Source organism: Mytilus edulis, chromosome 2 (genome assembly GCF_963676685.1).
Source record: "Mytilus edulis chromosome 2, xbMytEdul2.2, whole genome shotgun sequence".
Taxonomy (NCBI): Eukaryota; Metazoa; Mollusca; class Bivalvia; order Mytilida; family Mytilidae; genus Mytilus; species Mytilus edulis.
The window spans coordinates 38516518-38530294 of record NC_092345.1 but is presented as its reverse complement, the minus strand read 5'-3'; the positions used below and the strand labels follow the sequence as shown (position 1 = coordinate 38530294).

Here is a 13777-nt window from a genome sequence, read left to right as displayed (position 1 = left end):
TATTGTCCTTTTGAAATAATAATTCGATTAAATGCTAAAGGGAAATAGTCATAGTTGCAAAATAACTGAGAAGTTTATAATATTTGTATGTCCTAACATTATCATCATTATGTTATAATGCTATGGAGTTATTATTTATTTTGCTATTAAATGAAATGTATCATTTTTATGGAAATGGTGAACACAGCTTGAACATGTGAAATGATGATAATTAATCTTGAGAAATTGGAGTTACTATTTCACAATGACCATGAAGACCAATACAGACAGGAAAAACAAAGTGTTAAAATCTATATAGACTTTTGTACAGACAATTACCATGTCAGATTACAATTTACATTTACATAATTAGCATAAACCATATTTGTCTAAATAACAGCCCAACAATGTTAAATCAGTCAATTAGAATCAGCAAATATTTTTGTTCTTCCCTGGCTGGGATTTGAAGTCATGCTATGAGATATCGTGGCACCAAATCGTGTTGCACTGTGCCCGATACACTAAACCACTTGACCCACTAGGCTTTACATAGGTTTATATATATATATATATATATAAACATGATATCAACTGCTTGAAAATAACAATATTTAATTGAAAAGTGACAGGAAATCTGCCATAATATTTATTTGCTGACTCAACTCATTTACTCTATGGTATGTCAATGTATGTAAGTCAAAATTATTTGTGTTATCAAAGCAAGAAAAATTGTAACAAAGAGATTATGGATATTATAAAATATCCCAAAACTTGGATAAAGGTTGCTCCGACTCTGGGCTGATTACAAATTAAAGTGAAGTTTTGAAGCATTATTTATAAAAAGCGAATAAATTACATTAGTTAGTGAGTTGAAGGCCATAAAAAAGGATATATTCGTTTGTCCTAACTCTACCTACTTAGAAAATAGCTGCTGTAACTAAAAAAAAATATTTTTCTGATGTGATTTTTAGCTCAACTGGCCCAAAGGGCCAAGTGAGCTTTTCCCATCACTTTGCGTCCGTCGTCCGTCGTCATCCTGCGTCATTAACTTTTACAAAAATCTTCTGAAACTACTGGGCCAAATTAAACCAAACTTGGCCACAATCATTATTGGGGTATCTAGTTTAAAAAATGTGTCCGGTGACCCTGCCAACCAACCAAGATGGCCACCATGGCTAAAAATAGAACATAGGGGTAAAATGCAGTTTTTGGCTTATAACTCAAAAACCAAAGCATTTAGAGCAAATTTGACATCAGTAAAATTGTATATCAGGTCAAGATCTATCTGCCCTGAAATTTTCAGATGAATCGGACAACCTGTTGTTGGGTTGCTGCCCCTAAATTGGTAATTTTAAGGAAATTTGACTGTTTTGGGTTATTATCTTGAATATTATTATAGATAGAGATAAACTGTAAACAGCAATAATGTAGCAATAATGTTCAGCAAAGTAAGATTTACAAATAAGTCAACATGACCCAGCCATCCAACCCATCCATCCAACCAAGATGGCCGCCATTGCTAAAAATAGAACATAGGGGTAAAATGCAGTTTTTGGCTTATAACTCAAAAACCAAAGCATTTAGTGCAAATGGGTAAAATTGTTTATTAGGTCAAGATCTATCTGCCCTGAAATTTTGAGATGAATCGGACAACCCGTTGATAGGTTGCTGCCCCTGAATTAGTAATTTTAAGGAAATTTTACTGTTTTTGGTTATTATCTTGAATATTATTATAGATAGAGATAAACTGTTTACAGCAATAATGTTCAGCAAAGTTAGATTTACAAATAAGTCAACATGACCGAAATGGTCAGTTGACCCCTTTAGGAGTTATTGCCCTTTATAGTCAATTTTTAACCATTTTTCGTAAATCTTAGTACATATGTAATCTTTTACAAAAATCTTCTCCTCTGAAACTACTGGGCCAAATTAATCCAAACTTGGCGACAATCATCTTTGGGGTATCTAGTTTAAAAATGTGTCCGGTGACCCAGCCATCCAACCATGATGGCTGTCATGGCTAAAAATAGAACATAGGGGTAAAATGCAGTTTTTGGCTTATAACTCAAAAACCAAAGCATTTAGAGCAAATCTGACATAGGGTAAAATTGTTTATCAGGCCTAAATTAAAATATTGTTTGTTTGCCCTTTTCCGACCCTATGTTTTGAAACAGGGTAGGTAGGTAGGTAAAATATTTTATTTTTTCCCCAAAAAAAATAACTTGGCTCGGTATATTATTTGTCATGGGTAGGCATGCAGTAGGTAAAATATTTTATTTTATAGATACAAAATCTGCATAATGTCATTTTTTTGTCCGTTTTGTTTTTGCAAATAAGTTTTCCGCTGGGACTATTAGTTTTGAAAAAAAAATATATAACAGATAACTTTGTACTGGTAAGATAATGTCTGGGCAGACATATATTACTAGTAGAAAAAGTCCCTAGAGTGTTACAAATTTGGTGTGTGCCTTTTTTTCCAATAAAAATGCTATAAGACTTAAAACTCAATTGTCACGTATTTTGCATCACATTTATAAATGATCTGTATGGAAAACTTGGCGATTTTACTGCCAGATATTCTCCACTTTACAGGGTTTTGTCACTTTTGGTTCATGTCAGATATAAATAATTTAGCGGCATTGTTAACATAATTCTGATATGCGGATTACAAAAGGCCTTTCCTACATAGAATACAACGTCCGTTTACAAATTAGTTTGTACACACGTTAATACTTTTGTATCAAACAAACTTTTTTGTAAATGAACCCTGCTCTTTAAGTTTAAAGGTACAGAGTAACGTACTTCATATCATGATTTCAGAAAGCGTTCAACATCGATTTCAAACAAATGCTTTGAAACTTCAAATGCAAGTGTTCATGTCAAACGCTCAGGTGATACCAAACGGACTGGACCTTATACGTAAAGATAAAACCCGAGGATTCCGGTAAAAAAGTTTTGAGCGGGAAATACAAATATAAGATTTTTGGTAGGAACGAAAAAATAAAATAAAATAAAATCTTGCTGGTAAATACAAATAAAAGATTTTCAGGCGGAACGAATTGATAGGGTCGGTCGGTAAAGGGCAAACAAACAATATTTTAATTTAAGCCTCAGGTCAAAATCTATCTGCCCTGAAATTTTCAGATGAATCGGACAATCCGTTGTTGGGTTGCTGCCCCTAAATTGGTAATTTTAAGGAAATTTTACTGTTTTGGGTTATTATCTTGAATATTATTATAGATAGAGATAATTTAAAACTTTGAACAGCAATAATGTACAGCAAAGTAAGATTTACAAATTTACTGAAATGGTCAATTGACCCCCTAAGGAGTTATTGTCCTTTATCCCTTTCCTCCATTGACATTTTTTTTTTTTTGCATACTTGATTCGCATAGGATTTTTCAATTAAATGCTAAAAATATGCTTTAAAGTATAAACAAATTGCGAAAAACAAATATTTCATCAAATAAATTCAAGTCAGATATTCTTATGAATATCCTTTTCATATTGGATATAAATTTTATAAAGTCTGATGCAGACACTTTGTAGTCAAAGTATTTCAACTGATGTACTACACAGGCGTCAAAATGTGTCATTATGGAGTAAAGGGGTGGCGTCAAAAGGCGTCATTATGGAGGAAAGGGTTATAAGTCAATTTTTAACAATTTTTATAAAATTTGTAAATTTTTACTAACATTTTCCACTGAAACTACTGGGCAAAGTTCATTATAGATAGAGATAACTGTAAGCAGCAAGAATGTTCAGTAAAGTAAGACGTACAAACACATCACCATCACCAAAACACAATTTTGTCATGAATCCATCTGCTTCATTTGTTTGATATTCACATAGACCAAGGTGAGCGACACAGGCTCTTTAGAGCCTCTAGTTTTTGTCGAGCCTGCAACTTTTGTTGCAGAAAGCTCGACATAGGGATAGTGATCCGGCGGCGGCTACGGCGGCGGCGTTAGCTCACTTCTTAAAAGCTTTATATTTTTGAAGGTGGAAGACCTGGATGCTTCATACTTTGTATATAGATGCTTCATGTTACGAAGTTTCCGTCAGTCACATGTCCAATGTCCTTGACCTCAGTTTCATGGTTCAGTGACCACTTGAAAAAAAAGTTCAAATTTTTTGTAATGTTGAATTCTCTCTTATTATAAGTAATAGGATAACTATATTTGATGTGTGCGTACCTTGCAAGGTCCTCATGCCCGTCAGACAGTTTTCACTTGACCTCGACCTCATTTCATGGATCAGTGAACAAGGTTAAGTTTTGGTGGTCAAGTCCATATCTCAGATACTATAAGCAATAGGGCTAGTATATTCGATGTATGGAAGGACTGTAAGGTGTACATGTCCAACTGGCAGGTGTCATCTGACCTTGACCTCATTTTCATGGTTCAGTGGTTATAGTTAAATTTTTGTGTTTTGGTCTGTTTTTCTCATACCATATGCAATAGGTCTACTATATTTGTTGTATGGAATGATTGTTAAGTGTACATGTCTAGCGGGCAGATGTCATGTGACCTTGACCTCATTTTCATGGTTCAGTGGTCAAAGTTAAGTTTTTGAGTTTTGGTCTTTTTATCTAATGCTATATGCCATAGGTCAACTATATTTGGTGTATGGAAATATTTTATGATCTTTATGTCAGTCGAGCAGGTTTTATTTAACCGTGACCTCATTTTCACGGTTCATTGCACAGTGTTAAGTATTTGTGTTTTGGTCTATTTTTCTTAAACTATAAGTAATGTGTCAACTATATATGTTGTATAGAAGCATTGTTAGCTGTACCTGTCTGCCTGGCATGGTTCATCTGACCTGGACCTCTTTTTCAAGGTTCATTGGTCTTTGTTTAGTTATCTTGGTTAATGTAAAGTTTATGTGACAGTTGTAATAAAGCTTAGATTTATACTTAAGACTATCAACATAATATCAATGATTAGTATAGAAGGCGAGACATTTCAGCGTGTGCACTCTTGTATAACATTGACATGATTGAGATGTGGATAATTATTTTATTTTGTGGTGGTAATTTAGGCAGCAGGACTTTTCTTGAACAGAATATTGATGATATTTATTTTCATCTGTTGCTATGCCAGATAGTTTACACTGCATATATATATAATATGCTTCAAAAACACATTTTTACACTATTATTCATGTGTAATTTTATACAGAAATGCAGCAGAATGTTTACTTTCATCTTGATTTGGCAGCATGTTTTTTCCCTTGATTTATCTAGTTTTTCACTCAAAAATTAAAGTGGTTTTTTTTACATTTAAAAGCCTTATACATGTAAATCATGAAGTCTCTAGATCAATGTTGTCTAAAGCATTGCAGCATTGTTGTGTGTACATGCTGGTGTTTTTTTTGAAAGGGGTCAACCATCAATGTCACATTCTACATCATATGGATAATTTCATGTAAGACAGTCAGTTTTATTGGCAAAGTTAACCAAAGTACCCAGAAAAAAACACAGAACTGAGGCAGGCCTAGAAACTGACAAATTAACCATATAAAATGTATGACGTGAAAATTGAACTTTTATTGTGGGACTGACTGCCCATTGAACAGAGGCCTGATGTCACATCTTGAAGTTGTGGTCACAGTTTGGTAAAATTACCATAAGTTAAATGGCTCAACCACTACGGCTCCTTGTACAAATGGACAAAGATTTAAAACTTTGATTGTTTGCTTTGGTTTTATAAACATCACTTTCTACACCATATGGGTTATTTCATGGCAGTCAGTTTTTAAGTGCCGTACTAAACCATAGTACTTGAAGGAAAATGCCAACCTGTGGGAGGAAACTGACTAACCTTATCACATCTGACATGAAAATCAAACCTTAATTTTGCAACTGCCCAACTAGGGCTCAAACCAATACCTGGAGGCTAGTAATCATACATGTAAGGTGTGACGAACTACCATACAAACACGCCTTCTTCCCCTGATAAGTTTTGAGGATAAAGGATCTGTTCCAAATTAGGATAGCAAAATATTAAAAATTTGAAAGGTTGGCACAAATAGACACGGTGTTTATACTAATATTATCCAAGTGCAAGGTTTTTCAAGGATAGGTTTAAAACGTATGATAAATTCAAAATGGAAATATGCAGCAGGACAGACAATTTTTCTAGATAAATAAATTATGGTTTGTAATGCTGGTTTGATCAACAGAAATCTGGACATGTATTACATAAATACAGATAAATTAATGAGCCCTTAGAATTGTGGAAAAGGAGGGGATTTTATTCATTAGTACACGGGATACATTTATAAATATGTTTCTGTCAGTATCTTTTGTTTTAAGAATTATCTTATTCATGTTAAGAAGAAAGGCAAGAAAAGGGGGAAGTACTTCAATTGACACAAGATGCTAGTCTTTAAAATATGTATGTTTTGTTCCAGGCTAGCATCTACTGGTACAAAACTACTATAAACCTGTAAATCATTATGGTCTTTAAGCTTTGGTGCTTACAGCCATAATTATCTTGAATGCATCATTGTTGTTCTGACTATAGTAGATACTTTGTTCTCTGGTTCAAGGGAAAATTTGTCAATGATAATTAAATTTCAAATATTTGATAAGTTCAACAAATGTAAGAGCCACGCATATTTGTTCTGTGATGTCCTGGTGAAAAACTTCTATCTCATGAAGCGACAAAGTCAAGCAGAAATCATCTGTTTTTGCTTTACAAAAGAAAAAATTGAGTCCTCTACAAGGTCTCTCAGAACATTTCTTTCAAAGAATAGCTGAAATTTGATTTTTGATAAAATCCATCTCCCTTAACCAATGCATTGCAGCATAGGGAGATGCCTTCCCCTGTCGGCCTCTTTAACATTACTTTTGGCAGACTTTTTCTATTCCATGTCATTTAAATGTTTGCTCCCAATACAGTGTAAGGCAAGCGCTTTTAAGATTATGATTTGAAATAAGTAAAGCCAGGAACAAACTCGGGGATACGATCAATTTCCGGCACAATTTCAATTTTTTTTAAATAAAAAAAATAAATGAATTTCTGAAATGCAAATAAAATTATTTGGGCGGCAAGTTTTTCAGTGGGTCGGGCGGCAATGCCAATTAAACAAATGAAATTTTATTTTAGGCCTGACTAAATAAGCTTACTATCCTATCTTTCCATATATATATATGCATATCATGTACCTGTAACATTGGATAGCTTTAAAAAATATCATGAATATATTGCTACCAGTCTCAAGTCATGATAGCTAATGCTTTGCACTGATTCCAAAAATATTTGGTTTCAATGAATTTTGACTTAAAGTCCAGCTGATTTGTGCATATTTTTTTAAGAATTGTGGGTTGGATAATAAAATTATGAGACTTTGCACAATTGTAGGTATATACTTGATATATAATTTAAACGATGGACCCATTCTGAAATATATCTCAATATGAGCAATCATTTTCAAGATGTCTCACTCTGCCAATCAGTCTGAATTTCACTTAAGAATTGAATGCTTCTTTTTGTAAATTTATTGGGGTGTAAAAGCGTTGACCGAAGTACATTTTGTATGAAGCGCGGAAGCGCTTCATTCTTAAAATGTACGCACGGTCAACGCTTTTACAACCCTATAAAGTTACAAAAAGAAGCATTCAATACTTATAATTACATTTTTTAGCTATGATCATGAAAACACGAATTTTATATATTTTATTATTTAATTCACCTGTGCACTTTATTGTTGGAGCACGTGTTATCATGAGTGAAAAGTTGTATTGAGCAATGCAACTGCTTACGGAATAACACATGATGTGCAGTTAGCAAATCAGAATAAAATATTATAATGAAACATACATCTAATGTAATTATAACAATGTATAAACTTAAACAAATTATATTCAAACTTAATCTTTTGAAAAGCATAAAAATGTAAATACTTACCTTGTACTATCACTTTTTTCGAAATGGCCATCAAAAAGTGAAAATGAACAAAAATGATCAAATTGCATTTTGCAGTTCATACAATATTCTAAGCCTTGGGATTGCATTACCAAGATTATTAAAATGGATGCTGTTTGCAAGATGATTTCTTTTAAGATGCCGTATATTAATTTGAAACAATCCGAATATTTTTAGATCTTGTTCATGATGATTTGTTTGACTGTGTCACTGTTATCATGAGTATCATATATAGATCTGAGTCTGAAATGATAATAAATGTTTTGTCACCAGAAAACTCGACATAGAGATAGGCATCTGGCAGCGGTGACGTTAGCAAACTTTTTAAAAGCTTCGTTTCTGAAGGTAGAATATTTTGATGCTTTATATACCTTATGTAATTTTAAAAAAGTTTCCATCTGACATATGTTCATTGTCCTTGACATCATTTTCATGGTTCAGTGATCACTACTTGAAAAAAAGTTCAGATTTTTGTAATGTTAATTTCTCTCGTATTATGAGTAACAAGGTAATTACTATATTTAATATGTGTGTACCTTGCAAGATCTTAATGTGCCTGTCAGGTAGATTTCATGTGACTGTGACCTCATTTCATTGATCAGTGAACAAGGTTAAGTTTTCATGGTTAAGTCCAAATCTCAGATACTTCAAGCAAATGGTATTTTGTGTATGGAATGCTTGTAAGGTGTACTTGTCCAACCTGAACTTAATGTTATTTTCATGTTTTAAAGATATTTAGATATTGGCCTCTTTTATAAAGTCAGGTTATAGGGACTTTTAAAGGTGATAGATATGCTCCAAAAAATTATTGAATACATAATATAGAAATTAAAAGTCACATAGTAATTGCTATTTTAAGATGATCATTAGCATTTGTGTGAAGCCTGCAAAATTTTAATATGAAAACAAGACAAAGCAATCCTACATACTGCAACAATGGAGTCAACAATTTAGGTTCAGTCTGTTAAATTGGTATAAAGTTTTTTAAACATCAACATCAGATCAATTATTTAATCAAACTTTGTTGGAATTGTATTTTAACTTGGAAAAGAATCAATTATTAACACTTTTTAAATTTGTAAACATGTTAAATTTATTAAAACAAATATGTAGTATTTATCTCCCTTTTGTCACATACTGTATGGTAGTTTTAATATCATATTTTGATCATTAATTGTACCATATTAAATAATAATAATCATCACATGTTATTTTTTTTTATATTGAAATTGTTTAAAGTTTTTTTAAATATTCATTATACCGTACTTTACTATATATTTACAGAATAAAATTTAGAATGGAAGTTTTTCTGCTGATTTAGCAGATTTTGATTAATATAGAACTTCAATATAAATATTGAAATTATTTTTAAATGGAACAACCTTAGTACTATCAACTTTAGAATTGTATGCAAAAATGTGGTCAATATGCATTAAAGCTTTATATTTCTGGCCAGGCAAAAACAAAATAAAAATTCCTTTGTAAGATATTGCATCATTTTGACATAGTATCATATTGTATCTTATGATATTTTTGTTGTTGTGTTAAATTATTAACTCTGTTAATGTACAAGTAATAGCCTTTCAAAAAGGGCTTTTCGTCTCTTAGCTGATGAAAATGGAAAGTACCCTCGCTTTGTAGATTAATTCATTTACTAGAATAGCCACTTGCATCAATCAACAGATTTTACCACAAACATGACAAACGTGAGGTCACACGTTATGAAGTAGTATATATTGTTTAACGTTGTTGTTTACGAAACTCCAGATTCCGCTATTTATAGTTAAAAGTTACCTGTGTACCAATATCATGAATATGCATGATTAATGGCCAGGCAAAATCTAATTGCTAAAATAGAGAGGAAAAATCCGATACTCTACAGGATTAAAGGACATTTACTAGGTTGGATTGTCCTAACCAATCAATAAACATTGATTATTCACATCTCGTAATATCTTCCAATCAGGTAGTAAGAAGCATTCACACACTGACTGTCCATCATTCAATTCTTAATATCTTCTCCTAGGAGACGATAATTAAATGTGTTTTATTAAAACAAATTGTAGTATTTATCTCCCTTTTGTCACATTATGTAAACAGCATGGTAGTTTTATTTTCATAATTTTTAACATTGTACTACACTAAAACCATCTTTTTTCCTAAGACATCTTTTGATATTTAAATTGTTTTCTTAGATATTCTACCGGTAGTATATTTAACTATTTGCAGAAGTTTTTCTGTTGATTAAGCAAATATTTGATTAATATATTATAGAATTGCTATATACATATGTACATGTAAATGTTAAAATTTATTTAAAGGAGAACTAGATCATTGTAGATATGAGATATGAAAAAAATAAGAATTTGATTTTGTTTGGTTGTGTGGTTCAATCATTAATAAAAGTGAATTGATAAAACAATAATTTGTTATTATTAACCAATTTATTTCTATTTTTGCAAAATAGGCAAAGAAACATTTCTGATGAATTATTCAGTTCAAACTCAAAGTGAATAATTCCACCTCATTGAATCCATATTCATGTGACTTTCGATTAAACCCATTAGCTATAATTTGGTTATGCATGAATTAGTTGTGTTCAGCCATTGAAAAGGAAAAGAATGACAACATTGAAAGTGAAACAAAGTATTAATTGACTGGTTTGATTTCACCAGTTTGCTCGACATGCGTCGGAAGTCATTTTAGTGATGTGGCAGATTCAACTTGCCACTGATTCCTAGAACTGGCCCAAAGTCCAAAGAGGTCCAATGGGGTCCAAAATGTGTCTTAAGCTTACAAGATTAACTAAGATTTTTTTGGGGTGTTGAATTAAGCCTGTTATATTACCTGTAGATGATCTGATTTTTATCTTTTATCGGAGGCTGATTCAGACAGGAAAGCATCAAGACTCCCCTAAAATTTATAAAATAAAATTCTGTGCATTTTATACATAAAATAATGTCAATGTCACACCTCAAATAATCATAAAACCCTTGATCTGACTTCTTTGGTCAGTATTAGATCTATAAGTTGAGGTCTTATTAAATTGTTACGTATGTAAATGTATGTGACCTCAGCTACAATCTTAACTTACTACCTTAGATAGAGCTGGTACAAATTAAAAATAGAAATAAAAGCTTGGTCTTTGGAAAAACCTTTTCTTTTTATACTTTTCAGACTTTTGTGAACAATATAGTCGACATAGGAGGGTGGAAGTGAGGCAAACATTATATCGTAGTGTGTCTTCTGAAACTCATAGAATTAGAAAAATGATGAGTCAAAGAGGAATGATGATTTGAACTAGGATTTCTTGTTATAGTGGTTATAGATAATCTTTAAAATTTGGAACAGCTATTGGAAAATGCTGGACAAAGTAAGATAGATAAAGATTTGAACAATTTGTGTCTGACTTCAACCATTTTTTTTCTTTTAGACTTTTGTGAAAAAAATGGTCAACACACACGTGGACAAGCACGACATACACTTTCACGTAGCATTTCTGCAGAAACTCATCGAATGAGAAAAAAATGGGCTTCAAAAGGAATATTTCTAAAGTGATATCCCTCTCTTTCCAGATTTCTGTTCTGCAAATAGCCGTCATTCAAGAGGGAAAGTAAGACATTGCATCGCTACCAGTATAACATCAGCAACATGTCAAGCAAAACAAAAGATAAAGAAGCTGATTGCTAATCAGCAACAAAATAAGTGACCTATCTTTTGGAAAACAAAATCATAATAATGTGCGGGAAAATGTTAGAAGATTTTGATTTGAACATCAAAATCAGTTGAGGATTACAAAAGTTAAATAAAAATTGAAAATAAGTTAAGAGACTGTATGTTGTGCGTTTGTTATAGAATGCTGCTTACTCCACATGTATGGCAGTTAAATGTTATAAATTTCTATGTTGTAAAAACATCAGTTTTTAGAGTGAAAGACTATAAAGAAGCTACATATTTTTTCAGATTTCTGTGCCAGTAATGGACAGCATACCAAATCCAAGTGTAAGGAGGCTCTTTATCGTAGTTTGACTGCAAGAACTTGCAAAGAAAAACAAAAATTGAAGAAATATAAGGAGTTTATGCATCGTTTGCAACACTTCTGAGTAAATAAACATGGATGCTTAAAGCAAATTTGTTTTTGTTCAGTTTCATGAAATGAGTAGATAAAACACTAGGTGCAAGTTTAAATTTGGAAATTTACAGTGAAAGTGACTGAATATTCTGAATTGGAACTGATAGATTTTAATGACCTTATAAAAAAGGGCATTCTTGTTATTTAACTTATCTTGGTGTGTAGGCCATTGAATGTCCTTTGAATGTATAGTACTAGTTTGGCTACTCATTTTCTTTTGAAAGTTTGACATACTGTATTTCTATTGTCAGCGATTACTTCAGATAGCATATATGTACCAAATATTTTGATTTTTTTTATATAAAATATCAGAAACTCTTTAAAACAAATAAAAATGTTAAATGATGGCTTTATACAAGTTCTTCTTTTGTGGCTCAATAGGTTTACACTTTATCTTATTTGAAACCAGGAATTATAGGGATTTACAGTAACTTCAGTTTTTAAACAAATATTCAAAAGTTTATACTTTTTTGCTTTCTGGATATTGAACCATTTTCCCAACATTTCCTAGAATTGGTCTGATAATACCTTGTGGGATGAAGAAGACCACCATATTTTTGTTATGGTCTTGAGGTCAAAGGTCAAGGTCTTGTCATGTCCTGAGAATTCCCATGGTAAAAACAAGGTCCCTGTATACATAGATTTTGGTGTCAATTGATTCAAAGTCGAGGTAACAATTTATCATACATAGTCTGCAGTAAATCAAAAACCGAAAAACAACCAAATGACTGCTAAAATTGCATCCATGATTTATTGAAAGCCCGAACTTTTTAATGTGAAGTTTTTGAGACAATTGGACTTTGAAATTATTTACATCTATTAATTGTTAGTTGCACATTTACATTTTGGTAGATTATATATTATTCTGCTGGTATATAATTATTAGTGTATTTATTCATACATCATGTATGATACATGTATAGCTATTGTTGATTGCATTCATACAATACTGTACCAGATAGTCACCTGTCCTTTATTTAATGTAAAAATGTATATGAAGAATTAAAATTTTGATTCTTATTGATCAATATTTTAGAAAAATGTTAAACTTACTTAGTTAATTGCACTGAAACAAGGAATTTCTCTTTGTTTTGTGGTATTTTTGACATGTTTATTAAAGATACAAACTGATTTTGAAAATTGGGTTGACTGATTTTTGTTACCATATATATATTATTATTATAAATCCCATGCCAGTTCCTTCAAAATAACTTTATGAATTATGTAAAAATATAAAAGCTTGATGATTTGCTGTAAATTCAGAAATAATTGTGATGTTTTTATTATTCCAAAAAATGCATCAGGGTTATAATTGCAATAATTTAGACTCACATTTTGAATTTTGAACCGGACAAAAATGTCAGTTATTGATTTGGGGATGTACGGCGGGCAGCCGGACGGCAATCAAATGTTGTCCGTGCATTAACTCATGAACCATTCAGCCAAAGCTTTTTAAATTTTAATATGTTGTTACTGACAACTAAATGAAGGTCAAATTCAATAATGACAATTTTGACTTTTACCGTTCAGGAGTTATGGTTCTTGAAAGATTGAAAAATGGAGTTTCCTGTTGTGTCTGTGCATTTACGCATGAACTGTTCTACCAAAGCTTCCCAAATTTGAATATGTTGTAACTGATGACAAAATAGAGGTCAAGTTAAATAATGAGGATTTTGACTTTTACCGTTCAGGAGTTATGGTTCTTGAAAGATTGAATAATGGTGTTTCCAGT

General features: G+C 31.8%; 1 protein-coding gene across 28 annotated transcripts in view; it reads left to right on the top strand.

The window, feature by feature from the left end:
• The window catches only part of LOC139510146 (serine-rich adhesin for platelets-like), a 69544-nt gene that overhangs the window by 18918 nt on the left and 36849 nt on the right, over positions 1–13777 (top strand). For 2 of the 28 annotated variants that reach the window (XM_071296465.1, XM_071296464.1), the window contains exon 6: positions 11877–12398. The exons of 20 other annotated variants lie outside the window; for them this stretch is intronic. In XM_071296465.1, coding sequence (XP_071152566.1) covers positions 11877–12016 — 140 coding nt within the window. In that variant the 3' untranslated portion in view covers positions 12017–12398. Of the gene's footprint in view, positions 1–11090; positions 11287–11346; positions 13177–13777 lie in introns of those variants that run through there. 6 more of the 28 variants (XM_071296475.1, XM_071296474.1, XR_011661842.1 and 3 more) reach the window with 5 other exon arrangements.